This window comes from Centroberyx affinis, unplaced genomic scaffold, assembly GCF_046629955.1.
Source record: "Centroberyx affinis isolate AG114_WGS23_722 - 3 ecotype Tasmania unplaced genomic scaffold, CSIRO-AGI_Caff_v1 ptg003002l_1, whole genome shotgun sequence".
In the NCBI taxonomy this organism is placed as follows: domain Eukaryota; kingdom Metazoa; phylum Chordata; class Actinopteri; order Beryciformes; family Berycidae; genus Centroberyx; species Centroberyx affinis.
This window is the reverse complement of record NW_027281105.1, coordinates 1,445-27,968: the sequence shown is the minus strand read 5'-3', so window position 1 is coordinate 27,968 and position 26,524 is coordinate 1,445. Positions and strand designations below refer to the sequence as shown.

The window sequence follows — 26,524 nt, the reverse complement described above, 5'->3', positions numbered from 1 at the left end:
ACTCACACTTAGGGGCGCATCTCTGCTTGCCTCACTGACATCTCCAGTTGGATGTCTGTCCACCATCTCAATTTCAGACTCAATAAGACTGAGCAGCTTTTTCCCTGGATTTTGCCCTTTATAAGGCCACAGTGACTACTGCCCAGACTGCCAAGAATGTTGGTGTTACTCACTAACATATGGAAAAGATGTTTGTGTTTTATCATATCTGCTTTACTAAACATAGGTGGGATTCATTTCCTTTAAAAAATAATTTGTTGGTGTCCTTTTTCTGATACTGCTCATTTATAGTTTCAGAACTTTCATTATCTATGTTCAGTCAGAAATAGGTTGGTCTTGCCAACTTTGTTTGCCAGTCTTTGTTTTGGTTTTTAAATTTTTCTTGCATTCAATGCCAGGTAGCATTAAAACACTCTTTAAAAGGGCTTAAATTGCAGATAACCCTTCCCTGTATGGCCACAGGAATATTGTAAGGGTACTAAGGTCATGGCCGATGCTCTCCTTATTATTGACTTCTTGTAATTTTGGTGATCTAGGAGCTTAGTCTACTGTTGCACTCATTGTAAGTCATTCTGTATCAGAGCATCAGCTAACTTCCTAAAATATAAAATATGAATTGCACACAGAAAAAAAAAACAGCTGATTACAATACAGTCCATCGCAAACTTGCATTCAAAGATGCATTCTCTGCTTACGTTGATGTAAAAGTCATTCTCACCTAGAAAACCTGTGAAGAACGATCTATACAATACAAACACAGACTTATTGGTATTGTTACACCTCAAGACTATAATATGTGAGGTCAATAATTAAGATTCAACATTGTTAACATGTAGGGCACATTGACATGCATTTTTCTGAAGCGCTATAGTACAGCTTTTCATTGTTTTCTATGACTCAACGTGATCAGGTCCTCAGAGCACACCATCAACTCCATGCCATGCACACAGTCTGTATTTGCTTGCCCTAAAGTCGAAAAAATATATTTTGTACTGGGTGTACAGGAAATGTACAAAGAGCCAATCAACTTTGAGATTACGGAATATACTGTAGATAGTATATACAGTAGCAACACAATTAAATTTATCAAATCAAAATCAGATTTATATAGGAATCAATTAATGTTCATCAATACAAACTAAAATGTCCTGAGGCAACAAACAAATCAACAAAATACATTGTGGCATGGCATACAGAACACTTCCTGACACTATTACTAATCTGGTAGTTGAGGTAAATGGGATTTAACCAGAATTTTGAATGGCAAAAATATTCTAAAGCAACTGAGCTAAGGTTGTAAACTCCCACCAATATGACATTAAGGGCAAAATGACATTTATACTGCATCTATGGACAAAAGGGAAAAAACGTACAGGCTGGAGATGGTGTGTACTGACGCAGGGCTAGTAGGGAAGGAGTAACAGAAAGGGATTGCGCAGGTGATGGGGGAGTACAAGAAAGCCTCTACTATAGATTTTTCAACAAATTAACGACTGTGCAAGATGGTGAATAACAGCAGCAAGGCAAAAGGAAAGCCCTGGTAGCGTGGGTGAGATGCTCCCTTGCCCCTCTCTCCGTCGTCAGTGGGTGTAGAAATAGAGGACCTGCCAAAGTGTGTTCTTCTCTGAAATGCCCCTAGTTAAGCTTCTGAAAGAGACTCACAGAAAGTGATGTACATTAAAGGGACAGTTTTTGAATTTTGTAAAATAATTGAATGTAGTAGAGGATAAACTAGGACACTTAGTCATGTTGGCACTCAGATATGCCAGTGCTCCACCAGAGGTCATGACAGGGGTTCCCTTTTTAGTAAATGACCCCATATTGAGGTAAGAAAATGCTTGTTCATGTCATACCAATTACACATTGTACTGAGTGCAAAAACACTTAATTACTTGTTGGGGGGGGGTGAGTATAGTCTTGTAGAGCTGCATGGCTTTTGCAGTGGCTTCTATGAAGTACAAAATACATTGGGAGTTGTTTTACATTTATAAATGACAATCAGATATTGTTAGTCATTTTAGTTTAATTAGTAATAATTTTTCTAGCGACCCATTTTGATATTTGGGTGCCACAATTGGGCTCCGAAACTTATGGTTGGAAACCTGCAATAGCCTTTTGCCCCCTTTGCTGATGTATAGATGCTCACTCCTGTTGCTCTCTTCTACCATCATCTTTGTTCACACCGTCTTAAAAGGTCACATGAAAAATGCATGAATGTGGCTGGAGGATCTCAGCACCCGTGCATGAGAAAGTGACTAAACACACAGGGTCTGGGTCTGTCAGAGACAAGGAAGGACCTCAGTAGGCTAGGCAAGGGAGTTCCTAGGCTTCCAAGGAAACAGTTCAGTTGCTTTTCAAAATGTTGACTGGAAAACTAGAAAGCCCATGTTATTTAGAAATAAGCCTACAGACAAGATGTTGTCCCATGTGCTATGCAGCAGCCTGCATTTTTCTTTTGCTGGACAGTTATAATACAATGGCTGAGAATGCATGGTATTGGTATGACAGTTGAGGTTGATAGTGATTGTTCATGTTGATGTAAAACAGATTAATGCACACATATGTGTGGGTCACAGAGTGTTCATTGACCCGTGTGATGTTTTACTAAGAAATTTTCTTTTTCTTTTTTTTTAAAAAGTCATTTTCTTTGTTGTTGGTCTCCAAACAACCATCAATCAGTGAAGGTAACATGATATGACATAAAATACTTGCCATGCTGAGTAAAATATTAATATATTTTATGTTATTTCCTAGACACAACTGTCACATTGAGAAACACTGATTCCAAGATTAGATAGATGGCTATTAATTGCACATTGGTATAGACCATGATACAATAATAAATTGAAAAATAGAATGAAACACTACCCATCTGGTTAATCATATAAAAATGCCTCCATAAGCCAGAGAATTTACCTGTAATACTGAAAAGTCAAAGATAAAGGCACCACTATGCTAACTGTGCTAGTTTCAATGATTGGCTGTAACATACACTCACACACCTTGCAGTGATGTTTTGTCCCTTATCCCTGTCCCTGGATGGAATGTTGTCCAACAACCCATGGTCTTTGTCGATGCAATTTAAGTGTAAAAGTGAAAAGTGAAAACATTGGGTCAATGTAAAGAGGTATCATTTATTCCAGTTCCATCTCCCTAGTTACATGAATTATTATATATATATATGTTGGGTCAAATGTGATGCAAATGTGATGCAGTTTAATTCTCACCTTCTTTCTCCCGCTCATCCTTTCTCCAGTGGTCGGGTGCAACCATTGCTTGGCCGATTCAGTGAGCTTGAAGCCATGCTGCCTAAAATGAAGATTAAGCCAGGTAGTATTGATGCTGTCCTCTTGGATGCAGGGTGCTCCTCCATGCAGATGGATCAGCCAGAGAGAGGCTTCTCCCTCAGCAAGGATGGACCTTTGGATATGAGGATGGATGGAGCCAGGTAAGAGCTCTGCAATATAGGTCTGGTAGTCTGATGGGTCTCAGTTTGATTAGTAATAATATTGAGCTAATATAACCTGGAATGAAAACACTAGACAGTTTAGCCAGCCAGCTTAGCTAGCCAACTGAGATGTTGATGTTGATGTTGAGTAACGCACAATGTTTGCCTAGGGAATTACTAAATTAAATGTTTGTTGTTTTGCGGTTGTTGTTTAGATGTATGTTGTTTCATCAAACATTAAGATCATTGTTATCTGAGAAAGGTATAGTTCAGCTTTTACATACATTTTCACCAAAAAAGAAATATAATCCTGCACACTGTGTTTTGTCTTGTCTTCTCTATTACGATGTTTCGGTCATAGGACCTTCATCAGGCAAAGAGGCTTCTTCATTTTCATCAGGCTTCTTTGCCTGATAAAGGTCCTATGACCGAAACGTCACAATAAAGCATCAGTGTAGACAGTGTGTGGGATTATATTTCTTTTTCAGTAGCTGCCTCTTTGGTTTTTATCCTATGCACCTGTCACTAAAAGACTTTTAGGTGTGCAAAAAATTCCTTTTTTCCTCATACATTTTCACCCCAATCTTCTAAACATGTGTAGGGTAGCCTAATTCACTCTGAATATGATAAAAATCAAGATTTTGACCACATAAAGCTTTGATTAATTTGCCCCACATTTTGAAAAGATCAGGGTGAAAATCCTGAATCAAACTTCTCAACATCAAACTTCAAACCCTCCCACGAGCACATAGATTAGCTACTGCAGTTTTAAAGCTATAGCTACCTAACACCAGTTGACTGACTGACCTGAATTTGGCTCCTTCCTATGAACACGTTTTGTGCCATGGGAAAAATAACTTGCTTCCTTACACAAGTTTATTCCAGTCCCAGTATTCCCAGGTGATTCTAATGGAATGTCTTACAATTTGGATGGAAATTCAAGGTCGACATGTCTGGGAGCCTAAACTTTTGAAAAATCTGGAAAAATGTTATTTCAAAATATTGACAATTAAGCTAATTAAAATAAGTTCTATCAATATTCACCAAATGTATTCAACCACGCATAACGAAATGATGCAAGCCTAATATTTTTTTTTTTAATTATTTCATTTCATTGAATTTGTTCATTTTATTTAAAAAAATCAGTGTTTTAAGGAAACAGTCAGATTCAGGTTGAGGTGGCTGACAGTGGAGTGACAAATGAGTATATTTCATGTACCATTCAGTCTTACAAACCTATTATTCTATCAAAAAGGCAGAAAAGAAAAACAAATCATCTGATGAATAATAATCACCCTTTTTTTTCTCCTAAGAATTATTAGCATCAGGCTTTAAAAACCCATAATCGGTCAACCTCTATTCACCTTATGCTGCTCCGCCCACTTTGCTATTTCCGGTTCGAACGCAATTGTAATCAGCCTTCCGGTTAAACGCCAGCTAGCTTGTCTGCTCGCTTTACAATATGGAAACAATGAATGAAATATGGGAGCATACATCATTATTTAAACTGATTAACATCATTTAAACTGCGCCGATCAGATGGTGTAACTGTACCGCATCCATCTGCTGTTACTGACTGGGTGGATGATATACAAAAGTGTCCCGAAATAACATACATGGACATTTTCAATTACATTGTACTGTCCCTTGGAGTGGATGGAGCTGCTGTGAGGAACTACTAGCGAATTGATTTGATCCAATTAATTCTAGCAAACGAACAAGTAGTGTGTTTTTTCTAGGAATGGGAGAGTTTAACCAACTACTCGTTTAAACTCAAGTGTTGTGCTAGTCGACGTCAAAACACACTAGTTGTTTAAACTAAAATCATGTCTATTACGCCGGGTTCAGACCGCAAGTGCAGCCAGTTTCCTTTCGGCGCCCATGTTAACCGATTTGACCATTCAGACCGGGCACTCCGCGCCACGCCTCGGCGCGGAGCTCCGCGGCTGGCTCGCGATCTGGAGCGCCAGTTTCGGCGTCTGGTCTATTTTTTCTGCGAGCCGCGGCGCGCATTTCACAGGAAAACACCATAGAAAACACTATAGATGGTCATATCTCCATAGTATCACCACAGAATCACAAATATATTAAATGATCAACTTACCAGGGTCTTCACTGTTGTTGTTGATGAATCCATCTGTACTGATGCAAGTTTTAAATGCAACACATTGTAGGATGATGATCTATCTGGTTTTGAATTATCACTTGTCTTTTGAAAATTGCGTCTGTTATTGAGTTACCACAAAAGTAAACAAGGATACATGTTTAGGTTTGTTTATTTATAGCCTACTTAATTTATTTAGGCCTATATGTTATTATTTAAAGAGACAGAGATAGAGAGGGGGGGAGAGAGAGATATCTAGGTCCCCTAGGCTTTCCTAATTATTGCCTGATCACAAGTCACGACTCTTGCTGAGAAAACAAACAAATAAACGTGGCAGCTTTGATATGAGGGAGTTTGTGAAGAAAGGGGGAAATTAAGAAGATGGAAAATATAAAGTTCATCCCAGATGTGGAAAAGTACAGTGAGCTGTCAGCAGTGTTTCTACAAGGACAGCAGTGAACAGATGAAGCTTTGGTGGCTGTTGGGAACACAATGTCAGCAGCTACAGCCTGTTTCCACGGGGTTTTATCCTCCTGTAGAGCAGAATCTCTTGGTGACCGGCGCGGAGAAATGCGCTTCTGGTGTGAACAGCCAGGCTCCTGCTTGCGTGAGAATTGACGCTTCGCGGTGCTTACGCTTGCGGTCTGAACCCGGCGTTAGGCTGCCTCCTCTGCGGGTCTCACTGTTAACAGGCATCGGACCCGTCTCCCACCTGAACATGTGGATGCTAACAAAAACAGACCATTCAAGTGAAAGACTGGAAATTTGTGGAGGTTAAATCGATATGATTTGATCAGATGAGTCTACTTTTACTTATCTTTTTGTTTCAGGTGCGTTGCTGCAGCATTCAAACAGTCAGTTGCAGTCTACTTGAGGTGAGGGAGAACCGCAAAAATCAAACCTAGGTTGATGGAATATTAACATAAACATCTTGAATTTCCTGGACAGATAATGCCGTTGTTTTGAAAAAAATATTGCACAATAATCATCCACAAAGTTTATTGCTGCAGTAGATCCAGTAGTTCCCGCGGATCCCCCTTCCACATTGTAAATATACCGTACCGTAATATGTACCAGGTAAAAGGTGGATAAAGAAGCTTGTGGAAATTGATCATTATTAATTCTCCCTGCTGTGCTCCCGGTCAGCTGTGTAAAGACGGCAGAAGATGGTAAAATGTAGATAAAAGTAATAAGACTGTACCATTACTAAGCCATGAGTTAGTTTCCGTCAGTGATCTAAATGGTAAACGTTTTTAATCGAAATTTAGATTAGCAGTGTTTGAGTGTGTATAAATGTATATGTGTGTGAATAAACATAAAATAGATCTAAAGTTACATCAGTTTGGCCTTATTTTTTTAGACTGGTCGGGTAGTCGGTTACATAACTTCCGTCTAACTAGCTAGTAGCATACACCATAAACAAATTAAATGTAATCCCACTTCCATTCTACAACGCAAGTGAGATTACAAAATGACCAGCAGACCAGCGCCCTGTTTCCCGAGAAACATAAGGTGAATACTGATCACAGTAATGGGGCACCAAGGTGCTGCCAAAACATTCTTGATTTCCCTTTAATAGTAATATTTGGGAGTTTAGTAGTAGTTTCTTATTTCTAGGGCTGCACGATTATAGATGACAACAATGATAATCCTGATAATTTTGCTTTATATTGTGATCACAATTATTAATCACCATTATTTGCCTTGGTTTTCATGTTTTCAATGCAGTAGAGTAGCAACAGCTAGAAAGTCTTGTTTTTTCTTACTTTGTTGCTCTTACTGTGGTCCTCATTTACAAAATTTCAATAATAAATAACTGCTGCTTTATTATTTTGGGACGCAGTGACAACCCTAAGGCAAACTTTGCAGAGAATTTGTACTTGTTTGTCGTCATCTGGTTTGAAACCAAAGAAGGACTTTAAGTGGAATTGAAAATATAACAAACACTTCAATATAACTGAATTACACAACAATTAATTGTAGAAACATAAAATTGCAATACACAATTATCTACCATTTATTGTGCAGTCCTACTTGTTTCCATGACGACAAGTAAACAGTGGTCTAAGCCATCAAACCAGCCTTAAATCCACTGAAGCACTATGATACGGTCAGAGATGCATTTGACCACATTACCAAAGTAGTGTAAATGCAATGCATCTTCAATCTGCATATGAACATGGCAATCTGGTTAGGGAAAGACAAATCTAAACCCAATGTGGAGATGCATTTTAATGCCAGGTGTTAATGTAATCCATCTTAAAGATATCTGGATACAATCTGGATATGAGACACTTGTTAATGCCAGGTGTAAAGGGGGCCTTAGTTTCAGTTAAAAGATTTGCTGCAGAAAAAGAAAAAGCTGGTAAACATGGTATTGCACTAGCCAGGCTAGATTAAATAAAAACTTGTAAAACCCTCTCTGTATCATTGAAATTCAGGGCAGATCTATTTTTTTTGCAATATTCTTGAGATGGAAAAAGCATGACTGGACAAGCTTTTTAGTATGTTGCTCAAAATTAAGGTTCAGGTCAAACAGTTCCTCGAGGCAGGCTTAATATGTTGCTTTAGTGGACCAAGAACAGGTTGAATTTGGGCCTATCACAAGGATTTAAGTTTTGTCCAAATATAATTTGTAAAAAAAATATTTGACATCCAGTCCTTAACATAGATAGGCCAACTTGTTTAATTCACTCTGCTTGACTGAGAGGTACAACTGTGTATCATCGGCATAGCAATAGAAGGAGATGTCAAGGAAAAAATAATTAATTCCAAGAATTAAGACTTGAGGCATACCACATGTGATCAAGGACTGGGAGGAAACATACCCATCCATGGACACACAGAATTTTCTGTCTGTCAAATAGGAAGAGGACCAGTCTTGGGCAGACCCTGAGATATCAACCCACTGGCTCAATCTATCAATGAGATGCCATGGTCTACAGTATCAAATGCTGCACTAAAGTCAAGCAGCACTTGCCCACATCTGCATTTATCAGTATATATCATGTACAACCTTGACAAGGGCAGTTTCAGTGCTGTGCTGCTGACGAAAACCAGACTGAAATTTTTCGGAAGTTATTATTTTTCAAAACTTACAAGAGTTGCCTTCAAACCGCCTTCTCCAGGACTTGAATGGTAATTTCACAATGAGCCTGTAGTTGGTGAGAGCAGAAGGATCAATACCAATACTGGGCAGTTCAGTATTCAGGGACACAACCAGGGGTCCTACAGATTCTAAACCTTCTAAGAGGAATTTAGTTGGTAATGTCCAAGGGACATTAGTTTCATAAGAGAGATCAGCCCAAACTCACTCATTGTTTACAGTCCGATTACCAACTTGAGACGCGAGAATGGAGTTGGAGTTGAGAGACGACGTCTACGACCGGATTAAAGTGATACTTTTTGTAGGTGTTTTAGGTCCAGACGACATTTCGGCTAATCTCTATAAACAGATATCTGCCTATGAGACATCGTCTCTCAACTCCAACTCCATTCTCGCATCTCAAGTTGCTCATCGGACTGTAAACCATGACCGACGCACGGAAGAGGAAGTCTTGGACCGGATGTCCGCTGGCTACACCGGAAACCTCGAAATATTGTCCGTCGCCCCCAGAGTCTAATCGTCGTCAGACCGATAGACGATGGGTTCCGAGATTGATTGTAGAGTAGCTTGACCCATTTGCGAAATTTTTCCCCGAAGCCAAATCTTGAAAGTATCTCAAATAGATAGGGCCATTCGACCCTATCAAAGGCCTTTTCTGCATCTAGGGCCAAAAGTGCAGTATCTGACGCATCCTTCTGACTATGCAAGATGTTCATTACTCTCCTAACGTTATGAAAGCCCTGTCTACCCCGAATGAACCCATTCTGGTCCTCACCTATTATGTCAGGGAGTAGCCCCTCTAGCCGTCTTGCTAGCACCTTGCTAAGAAATTTAGTGTCTGAGTTTAGAAGACTGATTGGACGCATATTCTCGCATCTGGTATTTGGTTTTCCGGGTTTTGGTAGGAGAGTTATTAGGGCCTCTCTTAAAAAGGTGGGAAGAATTCCATTCTGGAATGCCTCACGAAACATTTCTAGGGTAGGGGTCAGTAGCTTATCCTTAAATTTCTTATAGATGTGAATCGGGAGGCCATCAGTGACTGCGGCTTTTCCTGCCTTCATAGAGTCTATAGCTTCTGAGACTTCAGTTAAACTCAAGTCTATATCCAAATCTAATTTACGTTCTTCTGATATGCTTGGATATTTAGGTTATCAAGGCATTGGTTTTGTTTATCCAAATTTGGAGAACATTCACTAGAATAAAGTTTTTCGTAAAAGCATTTGAATGCATTATTTACTTCTGTAGGATCAATGATAGTATTACCTTTATCATCCTCTACATAGCTAATAGCCCTTTCTGATTGCTGTTGCTTAATACGCCATGCTAAGAGTCTCCCTGGCTTCTCCCCTTGATCATAATATGACTGCTTAAGTTTCAGTAAGCTTGATGCAGCTTTACTTGCTGATATTTCATTGTATTGTGTTCTGAGTAAGAGCAGTTGCTGCTGTGTTTCTGTGTCTTTACACTGGTTTTGGAATAGATCTTTTTCTAGGTTTTTAATTTGAGATTTGAGAGATTTCATTTTATGTTTAGCTGTTCTGGATTTTGTACTAGTGAAACTTATAATTTGTCCCCTAATATAGGCCATAAATGCCTCCCACCTAATTGCAGCAGATGTTTCGTTAGTGTTCATTTGGAAGAAGTCAATTTGTTGACCTAAAGATTTTGTGAACGCAGGGTCTAAAAGCCATCTCTGCTGGAACCTCCATTTTGGGGGAACACTCATCAATTTAGAATCAATATATGTCAGGGGGACTGCAGCATAGTCTGAAATGACAAAGCCATTATATTGACAGTCTTCAATTTTAGAAATAAGCTGTGAAGAAACTAAAAAATAATCAATACGGGAGTAGGTGTGGTGTGTGTTTGAATGGCAAGAGTATGATAACAAAGTAGGGTGTAGGAATATCCAAATGTCTGTAAGGTCTAAGTCCTGAATAAACCGCTGAATTATTTTTCTCGTATTAACATGAGGATTATCAATACCAGATGACCGGTCCTTAGTTGGATCTAAAGTGCAATTAAAATCACCAGCTATGATATGTTTGCCAGGTAGGTCAGCAATGGAAAGGAATAAGTTGTTGAAAAACTTGGGATCGTCATTGTTTGGTCCGTATATATTTATCAAATTTAATTTTTCATTTAGTAGAATACCTTGGGCTATGAGAAATCTTCCTCCTGGGTCTATAATTACATTTTGTATTTGTAGAGGGATAGATTTATGGATTAAAGTCAATACTCCTCTAGCCTGAGAAGAGTAAGATGAAAAAAATACCTGTCCTGGCCATCTTCTCCTAACCTTTATGATGTCACTGGCAAGCATATGAGTTTCTTGAAGAAAAACGATTTTAGCCTGGAGTTGCTTTATCCGATTAAAAACCTGCTTGAGTTTGGAAATCTTACCCAGACCTCTGCAATTCCAGGATAAAAAGGACATTTTAAGTTTTTCTGACATTCAAAATGTACCATTGATATTATGGCTATCACTCCTGAGAGACACAGAGTAAGTTTCAGAGACTCTTATATCACCAAATAACAGAACATATACAGATAAACATGTAACACATACCCTTAAATCCCTTGTAGTGTCCACACCCCTTGGACAGTACCCCCTGCCCTCAACAGTGTAACTCCTTGTGGCTATAACGGGTCCACACATCCCTGAGGAACCGTTTTAACAATGTGCTGTCTTCTCTTACTATTAACTCTTACTGGCATGTGTTGAACTATTAACCCTTCGGTACAACTATTTACATTTAGTGATGGATTTGGAGAACATTAAAGTCATTGTGACTGCTATTGTGATTGCCATTTTCAATTTTCGGTTGGGGGCCTGGTATGGAATTGAGCCCGGGCCTCATAGTAAGTAGAACTGACCCTCTATGTGAGCTATAAACTGATTATCCATATCATCTAAATCAAGTCTATTTACGTTTCCTTTACATCCTCTCTATACTTATCATAACTTGATTTGGCCCATTTGATCAATTATATGTGCTTCTGCAATTTATAAATGAATATGATTTGGTCCATTAACGATAGTCATCCCATTCTTATAGATGTTATCGATGGCATAGTGTTTAGGCATCATAATTTTAGGATGTCAAGCAGTCCGCAAAAAGTAAATAATAAATAAGCCATACCTAACAAAAGTAGCCAAAATCAGTTCCATCCATCCTGCTTATCAAAGCAAAATAACATCCACGCTTTACAAACCATACTAGGATGTACCATTAGCCCAAACAAAAGTTGTGGGCGATAACACACTTACTATAACATAATTATACATTACCAACTTACAGTTGGCTGCTGTCTCTACATGAGCAAGGTTTGAAGTTAAAGTCCCACTTAGGATTCTAAGTGCAGTTTGTCCACACTCCGATATGGGAAAGAAACATACGTAGCTTAATTATGTTCTTGCAGTTTAGCTAACAGTACTTTTTTTGCCTGGCCGACAGTGGGGATCCCTCTTAGGTTTTTAAGAACAATTTATCCAACACAGTCCGATGGTAGGAAAGAAGAAAATAAAAACAAACCCCCCCCCCCCCCCCCCCCCCCCCCCCCAAAAAAAAAAGGGGGGGGGGGGGGCATAGGTAATGATAAACTTAGGTTCCATTCTGACTAGCGTTAGCTGGCCTCAATCCCATGTAGGATTTTAAGTGCAGTTAAGCCAACACAGTAGAAAACTGAAGTGCCGGTAAAGTATAGATCCGTGCATTTCGAGTGGAAACTTCTTATGTCTTGTTCTGACGAAGATGTTCATCCTTGGTTACAGCATGTCGATGAAGCCCATGGCTTCGGCGGGTGTATCAAAGACGTGAGATCTCTCCCTGTGTGTTACCAATAATCTAGCCGGGAATAGGATCCTATGCCTGGTGATGCCTTTATCTCGCAGCGCCTGGCGCGCCCTGTCGAAGCTCCTTTGCTTTTCGTGGACCTCGGCTGACAACCCCGGGTAGAATCTGATGTGCTTGTCCTTGTACATCACCTTTCCTTTAGCTTTAGCTGCCTTTAGGACAAGCTCTTTCTGTCTGAAATCCACAAATCTCATAATAATTGTTCTAGAAAACTCTGTGCCTTGCTTTGGACCGGAGATGCGATGAACCCTCTCAATGGTCAATTTGGCGTGGACCTGCTTAGGGCTGGGCGATATGGACCAAAAATCATATCTCGGTATTTTTAGGCTGAATGGCGATACACGATATATATCTCGGTATTTTCTACGAAGTGTGCTAAATGTTCAGTTGTAAGTAGGGCTGGGCAATATTGACAAAATCAAATATCACAATATTTTTAACCAAATACCTCGATATCGATATTGCAACAGTATTGTAGGGATGACTATTGGTGCTTTCACAAAATATTTACACAATGAGATTTTTGATAAATAATCATCAGTAATGTGGATATAATGACTAAGTGGGTAAAGGCAAATAATAGAACAGCTAGAACAGTTTGGTAAGTTCAGAAAATCAATTTACTGTAATGCAGCCTTAAAACCAGGAAAAGACAACACTTATGCCATATCACAATATTACGATATCCAAAATGTATGACGATATCTAGTCTCATATCACAATATCGATATAATATTGATATATTGCCCAGCCCTAGACCTGCTCCATGTCCAGGATCTTAGGCAGCCAACTTTCCAGAAATGCGCAAGTGTCTTGACCCTCTTCTTTCTCAGGTAGTCCCACGATTGCCCTCACAACGTCTTTATTGCTCGGGTTGGCGTTGCTGTTGTCCTCATGCTGTGCGGTAGCCATGTTAGCTTCATCTGCTTCGTCGTCGTCTTGCAAGTTTTGTGTGCCAAGTTCTGACCTCTTTTGCTCTGACGTTTTTTTTTCCTTTTTCGGCCCCATGATGTAGTTAGAGAAAGTTTTAAAATATCCAATGGCTTTTCAGAAAGGTTCGAGGGTAATTTTAGGCTTTTAATTCTAGGATTTGCCAGAGAGCTAAAATCTTGCTGCTTGTCAGCACCGTGCCATACCGGAAAATGTAAAGGCATACGAGTAGGATTTTGCTGGTTGTGGCTTGTAAACACAACTTTCAACTAACAGCTAACAACGGTAGCTTGACACACACTAGCTCTGACCAGAACTCTGTTACTCCAGTAACTCAGTTACTCTGTATTAGAGTTCAGGATCGCTACCATAGCCAGTGTTCGCTTCTAGATATAAAACGATTTAGCAGTGGTTTTGGTTGCAGGCGTACACACCCACTGCCAAAATGTTGACACCCAGAAACGTCCCGAATATTCATAAATAAGAAAATCCAGGCAGAAGGCAGACTCCCTGCAGACATGGACGCTGTCACAGACTACCAATAAGTACTGATTGAGTAGGATCATTTTTGAATACGTTTTTGCTATTTCAATGGGGAAAATTCTGCCCACTATGCCTCTATCATAGCAAGTATAGTCGGTCAACTTACTAGTGTAGCTAGCAGTATAGCTTACCAGAAGCTAAATTCTGAACCTTTTATAAGTCTGAACTCTTTATACCAACCAATCAAAATCACAAAAAGACTAGCTTACAGAGTAGGCTAAATATATAGAAAATAATGTCCATGTTCAACAAGAAAAAAACGTACCAATCTCTAAATGGGAGAATTTTCAGCCAAGCTGTCATTGAAATCCAACTGCTGCTGAAATTTAAATTTAAAATCTGAGCTCATGCATTTAGTGGCTGTCAGCCAGTGGGTCGCTGCTGGACCGCCAGCTACACCCACCACTGCTGTTTCCGGCCGTTCCCTGTAGAGGTCCGGCAGAGGCAAACCAGCGGCATGCCACTCAAGAAAAACTGGCGGCCCGCCAACAGCTTGCTATCTGGTGTTACAAACAGCCATTCATTAAGACAGGACAAGCTGCTCTGACACCCCATCGGAGCAGTCCAGGGGGCTTGTGGTGAAATTTGACATTTTCATGTTTATTTCACTCAATAGATATAACAGTGATTTGTGTTGTTTGTAAGAAGTGATTTACTCATTAGAGACATTTTTACCACAGAACAAGTCTGCCTACTCAATAGCCTAACACAACATCAAAGCTTCTCCATACACCATTGTTTGAAAATCACCATGTAGACTGATTGCCTTGTTAAATTGTACTAGATTGTATGGATGCCTGGTGATTTGCTCTTATATAAAGTGAGAAAATTGAACTTGATACAAACTTGACACAAAATTAAAGATGGACTTAAAGTATTTTTTTTTTTTTTTTTTTACTTGCCATGTAAGTGTTTGCAACACAGTTATATTATTGTGTTAATGGTAACTAATTGGTTGAATTTGGAGAAGCATATTGAAAAGTTGGGAAAACAAAAGAGTGGTGTATATAATGACCTTCAGTGTCTGAAAAACAGCTGCCCAAAACAAATATTCATGGCTATCCCCAAGGCATGTTTTTCAGATAAAATGATAATTACTGGAAGACTTTTTTTATTATTTGGACAGTAGACATACTGTTAAACTGCTCTGTCATAAATTACATAAATATTTCATTAACACCTAATGAAAGCTGACATAAGCATTGAATCAGTTATCATGACTGTGCCATGTAGCTGATATGAAGCTTTTGTTTAGGCAATATGAATATGTTATTAACCAGAGTTCACTGAGCTGTTACTAATAGCTTGTGTTTGCTACTATTTGCTACATGATCCTATAAACCCTAAATGAATGGCACCCAATGTTCGAATGTGAAACGATATTACAAATGTGACGTATGTACTTGTAATATTTAACAAGCTTAAATCTATGTATATGTATTGCACTTTACATATTCTTGAATGTTTTGTAAAAATTGCTGAGAGAATTCATCATATTAATTTACAGTGTCAGCATAATGCAGCAACCCACCAGCAAAGGCAATAACACCGTTATGAGCTTTTGCACAAGCTGTGTTTTTCCTTTTTTTTTCCCTCACCATCATTCCACTCACAAGTGTCAGCCATACAGGTTTTCAGCTGTATCTCAGAGTTGTCAGGATTCGCCACTGTCAGCAAGGATGTGACGTCAAGCTGCTTAATTGGGCTCTTCTTTGTGCGTAGGTACCCCGACATGCCCTGCGCTGCTGACGTTGTGAATGCCTTAGATCAACAGGCTCTTGCATCCATCCTCACTGCATATGGGGAGGAAAGACACGCCAGGAAAATAGCTTCAGCCATTGTGGAGGCACGCAGTGTCTACCCCATCACCCGGACGCAGCAGCTGGCCAGCGTGGTGGCAGGTAGCTAGCTACAATCCTCATTAATTCCTTGCAGCATTCTGGAGGCTGTAAGGGAAAAAAACACAGGAGTGGAGTTATTAAGGCTGCCTCCCGGTGGGACCTATTTGTCTCAGAAAATTACGATGGACTCTGATCTCACCCATCATCCTCTCTCCTGTCTATGTTTTGGGTGTGTCTCTGCCACACCTTTCTATGAAATAACAATTAATAGGATGAGATAAAGACAGAGCTGGAGGTGACTGGAATAGGGCGTGGCTCATGGTTTGACAACAAACTGAGTATCGCACACATTAGCCCCTGTTCCCTCCTTCCTATTTGCCTTCCTCCACTTTTTTTTTTATTTTTCCCACCCTACATTGTTTCATGCCCCTCTCTGCACCTCTCTTCTCCCCTGTTCTCTGCCACTCACACGCACATGTACGCAAGAACAAACACTCATATATGCGCACACACATATTCATTCATGCATAAGGCTGGGATTACTCTGTTTGTCTTCATTGATTATTTTCTAGCCGTATGTCCTCAGATTTGAGCTGTTGAGCGAGTAAGATGATTTCAATAGTTATTGCACATAGCAGTATGTGCGTCACACAGGGAGAACAGGTGTGAGTGAGTGCAGTTGTTTGATCTCTTGTGAAGAGCATAGCGAGTCACCACCAATGTTTATTCCAATCAATCCAAGAGGTCTTGACTTGTCTAAGTTCCAGGGGGTCTATGCTTGGCCACTTGTGACACTGTTGCCAAAGAAAAATGCTACAGTTAGAGGAGGAATGACAAGGTTTTGTGTGGGGGGAATCACTTTGGGGTCTGAGGTCTGGGGCTATTGAGACATCATAACAAAAGCTCTTGTGGGCATATTCTTGTTCTCTTGCTCTTTCTCTTTCTCTCCATCTTCCCTCCATATCATTTTCTCTCTCACGCTTACTGCAGATGCTTATAGCTGAGGTTGTAGATCCCTGAAGTGCCATAGAGGTTGAGCACTCCAGACTTTTGGCCATGCTGTGTCTCTTAGCTTTATTTTTAGTCGGGGCTGAACACTGGCTCAGCTTGTGTTTGCTGCTAACAGTTCCCTCTAGGTTACCACTTTAAGTAAATTACATTGTATTTCCTGCTGAATCAAATAGTTTATCCTGTTACACCATGCAGAGCAGTATGTTCAACAACTTGAGTTAAAGTTTCAGATAGACATTTCATTTACAATGCAATTTTTTTCTGTATAAATATGAAAAATATTACAGCAAATTATATTTGGCATTCTGGCTTCTTTTAGGTAGCTAACAGAAAAAATCAGAAGAATCAAGCAACATCACTATATGTAGCTGGAACATGGAATGTAAACAAACTCTTGGCATGACAAGGGAGATAAACAGTTGCAAATTATGCTAGCAGTTGATTAATGAAGGTAACTAGATTTTTTGAAAATAAATACATATATATATATATATATATATATATACAGTATATACAGTACATACTACTAAATTTTTGAATTGTGGAATAGCATAATATTTTTGAATGAAACTGCACAGGAACAAATTAAACCTGTATTGTAGTAGGGGTGTCTGTGTGTGTCCACCTGGATTTGTTTGTCTTGCACCACTTGCTTTTAAAACTGACTGATGCTTCTTCTTTTTCATTCTGTTATCTTAAATGTTTTGACATGCGTTTCAATTAAGCTATACCAGCAGGTAAAGGAACAGCTCACCCTTACATTGAGTCATTATCTACTCACCCCCCATGTTAGTCAAAACTACATTGAAGTTTGTACAACCACCACACATGGAGGTAGCCCCTGTAGCTCCTTCTCAGCCTTCTCCCAAACTATTGAAAAAGCACAAAATGTCCATCAAATTTCTCCAAGCAGCTTGTGCACCATAATCCACTGTAGGTCCAAAAGTCCAAAATTTTAGAGCTTTGGGATTCTGGTGCCCTCGACCAAAATGGAATAAATTTATTCTTTCCCTGGGACACAGGCTCATTAAAACATAGTAATTCTCTTGTCATAAAAGGACCCAAAATAAATAGCCCCCCCAGCACATTTTGGATTCTGAGCCATAATTGAAGCATTGACAGGCAAAATCCAAGCCCTGTAACTATTTGTTATGCATTTAATTTTAGCCTGCTTTTGCTTGTTTAACATACATTTAACAAGAGTCCTAAACCTATATAAGAGTAAGGGTTGTATTCACACAATGATGTCATGTAGATGTCATTTTACGCATTGCAAGATCACTGTGTTATAAGCTATTACATAGTATCACATACATAGCTCCAAATTATCAATGTGGTATCAATTATGGAATTCTTGATCAAAGAGTAAATATTGAAATATAACATGTTGTATGCTGACTGTAAGCATATATATTCGTACTGAGTGTACTGCAGCATCCAACAGGGACCTGATGCAAACCCAGGACCTCATGCTTCCCAAGCAACAACGCTCCCTTTGAACCAACAGGGGTATACAGTCAGAGTAGCTAGCAGGGGCTTCCAGGGTTGCCACAGTACAACAAAATATGTCATCACAGGCATTTGAGTGCTGAGGTGTGGTATAAAAAAACTGAATCCATGAAAAACTAACCCAAGAAATTGGAAAATGGGAGAAAACCAAACAGAATATGAAAAAAAACAAAACCGATTTCATAGCGGCATCCTAAGTGAACTGTTGTGCACCCCTTTTAGGATACCTCAGTAACATTTACATTAGGGTATTTGTCAATAAGTTCTTTGATCAACTTGCTGTTGATCAAAGGCTGGTAGTAGTTTCATCTCTGTCTGTGTTCAGTGTAGCACAACAATAAGTTGATCAAAGAGCTCATTTCCCAAAACTCAGTATATTCTTTCAAGTTCAATTAATAATCACAGACAGCTATTTTGAAATTTCTCTGCAAAATGTTTTCTCTTTGATTTGAGCACCCTTTCTAGGATGTCTCAGTCTACGAGTTTCTCATCCATCTCTTATTTTTGTAATAATTCACCCCCTTTATATTTGTTTAGACCTTTTACAATGTTAAAGGATCACCCAAAGGGTACTTATACCTAATGCTTTCATGACGTAATTTACGTGTTGATATTTATTTGCCTTAAGCAGACATTTTGAATGTTTGCAAAAAATCACTTCCTGTTTGGGCCACAATTCATAAAGTTGTAGGAGCCCTCAAGGGACATTTATACAACATGTAATTTGTATTATACAGTGATTTTGATGCAATTCAGAACAATCTGCCTATAAGGTAGCCATTATGAACTTTTAAATTCAAGTCAGTTTTTTCCTAAGGTGTTTTAGGATCGCTTGGCTATTTGACCATGTTTTTATCCACTATGTAACCTTTTTACCCCTAAATTCCTCCACTAGTCAGTAGCCTAGTACATATGGTGTTTATGACATATGTTGACATTCTACATTTCAGAACTTCAGACTTACTTCAGACTTCAGACTTAGCAGGTTAGTGCTATCCTCCAATGATATACCTTGGATAATACCAATATGCACTATTTGTTCCAATGGATTTTCGTCATGCCCGAAGGAGATCCTCCAAGGCGCAAACCAAAACAACAGTGGAAGCGCTTCGGGGCAGCGAAAATGGAAACATCAGGGAAGACGAGCTGGAGAATAGGCTGAAAGCTCAGGCCAACTGTCCACCTCTGGCCAGCATCCTGCTTGCAAATGTCCAGTCCTTGGAGAACAAGTTGGATGATATTAGGGCGAGGACAAGATCTTCTGTCTGACTGAAACATGGCTGACCCCCCTGGTGCCGGATCAAATGATACAACCGCCCAAATCTCTCTCTATCTTTGACATGGATAGAACAGAGGAGTCTGGAAAATCCAAGGGTGGTGGAGTCTGTTTCATGACCAACAACAGCTGGTGCAATCCCAAGGAGACTAAGACTCTTTCGCACTCCTGCTCGCCAAACCTGGAATATCTAACTATTAAATGTCGTCCATTCCACCTTCCCAGCAAGTTCAGCTCATTCATCATTACTGCTGTGTACATTCTACCACAAGCAGACTATCGGATTTACAGGATATGTTATGCTGCCACCAGACCAAGCACCCGGATGCTGCCCTCATTGTGGCTGTGGATTTTAATAAGGCAAGTCAGATTATGCCGCCATCTTCCTCATACCAGACTATAAACAAAGGATGGTAGGAGAAGCTGTGGTGAGGAGAGAGGTCAAACGCTGGACTGCCCAATCAGAGGCAAGTGTGATGTCGACTGGGACATGTTCCAATCCAGCTGCAACAACATCTGCGAGTTTGCGGAAGTAGTGATGACCTTCATAGCGACGCTGGTTGGGGATATTATTCCTACGGTAACAATCAGGTCTTTCCCTAATCAGAAGCCGGGGTTGATAGATCCATCCACAAGGCTTTGAACGCACGCAATGCTGCCTACAACTCGGGACTGGTGTCCGGGTGCATGGAGGAATACAAGGTGGCATCATATAGACTGCGACGTGTGGTGAAAGATGCTAAGAGATGCTACAAAGACAGAGTGAAGTCTCAATTCCAGCAATGTGACACCATACACGTGTGGCAAGGACTACAGACTATTATGGACTACAAATGCAGAACCCATGGTGCGTGCTGATGCCTCTCTAGCTAACAACTCATTCTATGCGCGCTTCGAGGCTAACATTGCTAACGTTAGCTTGCCAGCTACTGCGGCTGGAGTGAGTTTCCCTGCTATAGAGGAGTGCACACTCGTCGTATCGGTATATGATGTGAGGAGGGCGCTGAAGCGGTTTAACACTAGGAAGACAGCCAGCCCAGATGGCATCCCTGGGCCAGTTCTCAAATCCTGCACTGATCTTCTAGCTCCAGTGGTCACACAATATTCAACCTCTGACACCTCCAACCCCCTCATCCTCAATACCGGTTCTCCCCAAGGTTGCGTCCTCAGCCCATTGCTCTACTCCCTGCCTGTACACACATGACTGTGTGGCCAGGAACAGCTCAGTCTTCACTACTTATATTAACGCCATTGCCTTCTCAACAAATGGCTGTAATGCACCTTTATGCAGATGACACAGTTTTATACTGTTGCACCAGTTCTGTACAATTAGGAGTTGAGAACCTACCCTGCCATAACCAAAGTCCCTTTAAGATAGGGACCTGTGTATTTGTTTGCATGATTTTCTTTTGCATATTACCTCAACATACAGTATATTAGATGTAAAATTGATACACTGGTGGTGAATTATTTGACAAATTTTTCCATGGGTGTTCCTGAGCATTTATCCATCCAGATTGGAGTTGTTATATAAATTAGTTAATTTAATATCAGGGTTAGTTATAGTATTTTATTGTGTTTTCACTGTTGTAGCCTTTTACTACTCACCTTTGAGAGGATAATGTTTCTCCTAGACAAGTTTATTTCACTGAAATGTATCATGTTTTTCCATGCAGATTAGTGTAGTACTGTAAGAACTATGAGCCGTTGATGAAAGGGTTATATGAAATGTAAATGATAATATGTATGTCAAAATAATTTTATTTTTGGCTAAAAAAAAAGCAATACAAGCTCAGCTTCATGCAAGTCACATGCAGTCATTCCAGACATGTGCCTTCAGCCTTCACAATATACATGATGTAATACGTCCTTGAGTGTTGCATCTATTGCATATGTGGCTGCCTCTAAATGGTATTTTGGAACTTTGAAATTGTCAAGTTGTGCTGCACACAGTATGCCTTAACTTGTCAAAGGTGGTCTTTTTCCACAATGTGGGAAACTGATAGTCAAGAAAGAGCCATTGCATCATTGTTGAGCATATAGGCATAACTTTTACAGGACATCAATTCCACAGAGCTGTAAAGAAACAGGAGAGTTATTTTAACAGATTACAGTTATGTCTTTCCAACAATTAGCAGAGGTTAATTTGTGCCATTTGAGGAAGAGATTATCACTTTTATACCCAGTAGTAACCCTTCCCCAACATGCTTTGAGGATTCATTTTGTAGTTGTTTTGAGGTGTTTGTTTGTACTGTTCCTTCAGCGTGGTTTCACCTTCTGTGAAACTGAAGATATAGCAGCAAGAGCATTGTGTTGTTAATGTTGTAGTTTATCCTATGTAATGCATTCACAATGTTATGTTTCCTTCTTAACAACCTCTTTTTCCTTCTCTGTGCACCTCTTAATCTCCTCTATTCTCCATGGCTCTGTCTGTGGGACCTTTGAAAGATGAATTAGAGAGAAAGCATATGACTTGGCGAGGCCAGACCAGGGCTGGTCCTTGCTGTGCAGGCATTGTATTGATTGCAGGGTGAGTCACACCTAAGGCTGTTGAGTGCAGGAGGAGAGAAATGCCACACCACTCACTCCTCTCTATTTATCTAAATTTCTCTTTCTGTCCATCTAATTGTGTAATTGTTTGTTTCTGTCATTTTGTCTTCCCTGTGGCATTGTCTTTGTTGGCGGCCGTCTGGGTACGACTTGGCCATTCCATGCTGACCCCTGCAAATTCCTCTGAGTCTTGCGTTTCCCCTAGTTCAAAGTGAAACTAAATAAAACAAATGGTGAACCTCCTCAATATGGAAGAGCCCCAGACGATATGAAGTAGCGAGGCAGTGGTGATTTCCAACTAGTATATGTAACAAATATAGTTGTCAGAAGTAAAATTGTATTAAAAAAGTGAAATATTTAAGTTCAGAATTATATTGATGCTACATTGGGCATTGCCCTTGCATCATGTTTTCAACCAAAAGTCATTCTCAGGTATGAGATTTTTAATAAAATCTATTTGTTTCCTAAAAAGTCATATGTTACATGCATGCTTGTTTCGACAATGATTTCAGCTTAAAGGTAGCTAAAAGAAATTAGAAAATATAAGCCTATAAATGGTCTTCAAACATCAATTCAAAACGGCGTACAACCTATCCCTGCATTTTAACCAATTATTTTTTTTTAAAAACGTACAAAAAGGCAAATAATTGAATTTTATTTTAATTGAATTAAAAGAAAACATAATTGAAATTGAAGGGGGTAAATATAATTAGAACCACTATTTCCTTGCCTGATTTTGAAAATCTAACAACACCGGATTGTATAGAAAGAAGGTCTAGGGAAAGTCATGGAGGGACATTTTGAAAGCTTGGATAATTCATTTCTAAAATTTAAAACAGCAGGCAATTGACAGCGGTGTGGCCTTTCTAGTGTTAACCAGAGAGAGAGATATTGACTACACAGAGAGTATTTGTTCTACATTAAGAGTAACCTCCAAGTTTTTTTTACAATACAAACTCCACTGACTTTGAGCATTTCTTTGTCTCTAGGATCATTTCCTGCTGCTGCCATCTATGCACGCAAAGACCAACTGCAGCGACCCTCGCATGTGGCCACTAAGACTTTCCAGGCTCTTCGTATCTTTGTAAATGACGAGCTGAACGAGCTGTATGCAGGCCTGTGTGCTGCCCAGGCAGTTCTGAGACCTGGAGGACGTCTCTGCGTGCTTACCTTCCATTCACTAGAAGACAGACTGGTCAAACGCTTCCTCCAGGGGGACGACTTGTCTACTCTGAATCAGCGCCGCTTCCACCGGAGGAAGCGAGGAGAAGGGAAGGAAGAGGTGGAGGAGGGAAAAACAGACGGAGGGAGTGTTCACTGGTTTCCTCTGCGAAGAAAAGTGATCACCCCACAAGTGGAAGATGTAAAAGAGAACCCTCGAGGACGCTCCGCAAAACTCAGGGCAGCAGTCAGGCGCTAATTATGGGACACTAGACACTTTCTCACCTTTCATCAAAGATAGTTTGTAGCAGGAGTAACTTTTTATGCTGAATATAAAATGTAAGTTAAGGAAAAAGTGGCCTTCGGTATATGAAGTGTCTTCACTGTATTGCTTGTTAGCAATGACTACTATAGTGTCTATTCAGTTATTACCTCCGCCAAGGAGGTTATGTTTTCGGTGCCGTTTGTTTGTTTGTCTGTTAGCAGGATTACAGAAAAACTACTGGCCCGATTTTCATGAAACTTCGTGGAAGGGTGTAGCATGGGCCAAGGAAGAACCCATTACATTTTTGGAGCGGATCCGACTCACAAACAAGCAATAATAGCACGAACCTTGGCGGAGGTCTGCGCTCTCTGAGTGCCCTTCTAGTTTTGTTCTGTTACTTTGGTATACTCATCCTTTAAATTATTACATGTAGAACTTTAAAGTAAAGTGCTTTGGAATATACTGATTCTAGCTGTAACTAGAATGGTGTTTAATTTTGATGCATCAATGAAACCAGCTAGCTGGAAATAAATTCAGATTTGTACTGTTCTAAGTTATGGCCAATGTTGGTTAGAATGAGAAGTTCAGTTTACTCTCACAATTAAATTGATGCCACCACACTAATTACAAGAAACAGCGATTATGTTCAAAGTTTAATATGCTATATATGTTTTAATAGTTAGGGTTCCCAGAATGGGAATTTCATATTGAATTAACCTCCGTCAAGTAAGATCCACAAATTTTTTTATTGAAGTTGGTTTCAATTCAAGTCCTTTTTGAAGAAGATGGCATTGTGGAACAGTGTGATGAAAAATATTTGTATCCAATCAAAACTGTTGGCTTTTTTGTTGTGTCTTTTTTATATTTACATATAAAATAGCCTAATTGTTTTTTTTATATTCTTGCAGTGGTTTTGTACAGTAAGCACTTGTTTTTTGTATTATCCTGTATTATTAGCTCTTTTCACTAAGAAGTGAATTGCTACTGAATAAATAGATAAACAGAATTGAAAACTGAATGGTTATTGCTGTTAAAATAGCCCATCAGACAGAATAAAGAACAGCTTTTCTATGACGTCTGTATTTCCCCTGCATCTCCTTGATGAGTAGCTCCTGTGTAACCTCTACTGTACCACATGAATCAGTCATGGCACTAAATACCAAATGACACAAGTGTCAGAAGTGGTGGTGAATGAGCTGGGCGATTATGTTCTTGAGCATTCTCTCACCTTCAACTGTAAGCAGATGAGGTGTTTTGATCTTTACTATTTGACTTTGACTAATTGTAATTGCTGCATCAAGGGGATCAACACTTTTTTCTCTTCTTCTGCCTCATTCAGTAAACTAAATATACCATTCTTGTTACCTTGGAAACTAAATGGCGCAAGTAACATTTAACTGTGTCTAAAACTGTATGCTGTTTTAATCTCGTATGAAATGATGCCATATCTTGCGTTTGAATATCCCTCCCTTTGACATCAGTACATGTCAAACAGTTTTGCTTATTGTTGTCCATATTATTGGAGAATGTCAAGATGTTTGCTACTCAGCTATTCCCACGTCATAAGAACTGAATTGAACCACATTTCCCATATATTCACAGTTGAGCAGTTGAGTATGGGTAAGAAAAGGACATTCTCCATCCCAATCTGGTTTGTGGCAGTGTTTACTGTATGAATTATGAACAAAGAAATGTGAGAGATGAACATATATTCATTAATGTATAGTATTTATCTTAATGATTTATCCTTGATAATGATTTTCAAGTTTTTTTTATGTTCCATCACCATGGTACATGGTACACAGAACATTATGTCATCATGGTGGCATTTGTGTGTGTGTGTGTGTGTGCGCGCGTGTGTCTGTATATAGACACATTCTTGTGAACATAACTCACCAACAACACATGATAGAACTTCAAACTTACACCACAGTAGATCTGATTAGATTTTGGAGCACCTTGCTGCATAAATTTCAGGGTTCATATAAATACCACCCATATATCAAGACAAGTAGGTGGACATAGAAATGTTTGAAAATGTATACATTAATTCGCTGAATTAATGGCCTCATTAGCATAACTGGTTGTGTTTAATATATCGTGATTATGGTGGGACATTATGCTGTTCAAGTCCTTTTCTTTAATTGTGTTAAGTATTCATATATTTTTTTGGTTCATTAAAAATTAAACTTCATCTACACCTGTACAGAAATTACAATGCAAGTAATATGACCATCTTGATTGATCACATCCACAGAACTCAATTTCAAATCAAAGATTGCAAGGCTTCAGATAATATCAGTTATGCTGTGGATAATAACAATCCTAAAGCTGTGGATGAATATAAATATTTTGTGGATAATAAGTGAATTAACATATTCCATTTTTGTTGGAAAATGCTGCCTCTGGTTTGAATGTGTCAATGAATATAGTCATATGCAATATGTTAAAGCTCAAATGAAGCATGAGAATAAGCAGATAAGATGATAAGAGGACGTTGAGGTAAGATCAGGGCAACTACCTCTTCTGTGTTTTCCTTATTTTTCCATACCACAGTGTATTCCACACTTTCATTAATTCACCAGCCAACTAGATTTTTAGAATAGAATAGGACCGCCAAACGATAGCTGGTTACCTGGCAGAGTGACTGGTTGGGTAGCCAAACTTATTAGCTTACTACTGGGATCATCAATTCTTTCTTATGTATTGGAAATATCCTGCTATCGCTCAGTCAAAGACAGAGGGGTAGCTGGCAGGTGAACCTTGTAATACTTAGTTGCTGGCAGACTGTTCTATCTGTGGGCAGGACGCCACAGGTAGACGAGAACATTCTGTTGATTGGTTTATTCAAGGAAACTTAATCGGATACTTAATCGCAGGGTCTCAAAGGTGCATGTAAACAGCTTAACCAGAATAAGACCTT

At 39.4% G+C, this 26,524-nt stretch overlaps 1 protein-coding gene across 1 annotated transcript; it reads left to right on the top strand.

The window, feature by feature from the left end:
• Positions 1 to 1,746: 1,746 nt before the first annotated feature.
• On the top strand, positions 1,747 to 24,434 carry mettl15 (methyltransferase 15, mitochondrial 12S rRNA N4-cytidine). The gene is made up of 4 exons (XM_071537268.1): positions 1,747 to 1,826; positions 3,257 to 3,448; positions 15,711 to 15,889; positions 23,165 to 24,434. Exons 1-4 carry the CDS (start codon positions 1,747 to 1,749, stop codon positions 23,593 to 23,595), a joined length of 882 nt encoding a protein of 293 aa, XP_071393369.1. The 3' UTR covers positions 23,596 to 24,434.
• The last annotated feature ends 2,090 nt before the right edge of the window (positions 24,435 to 26,524 follow it).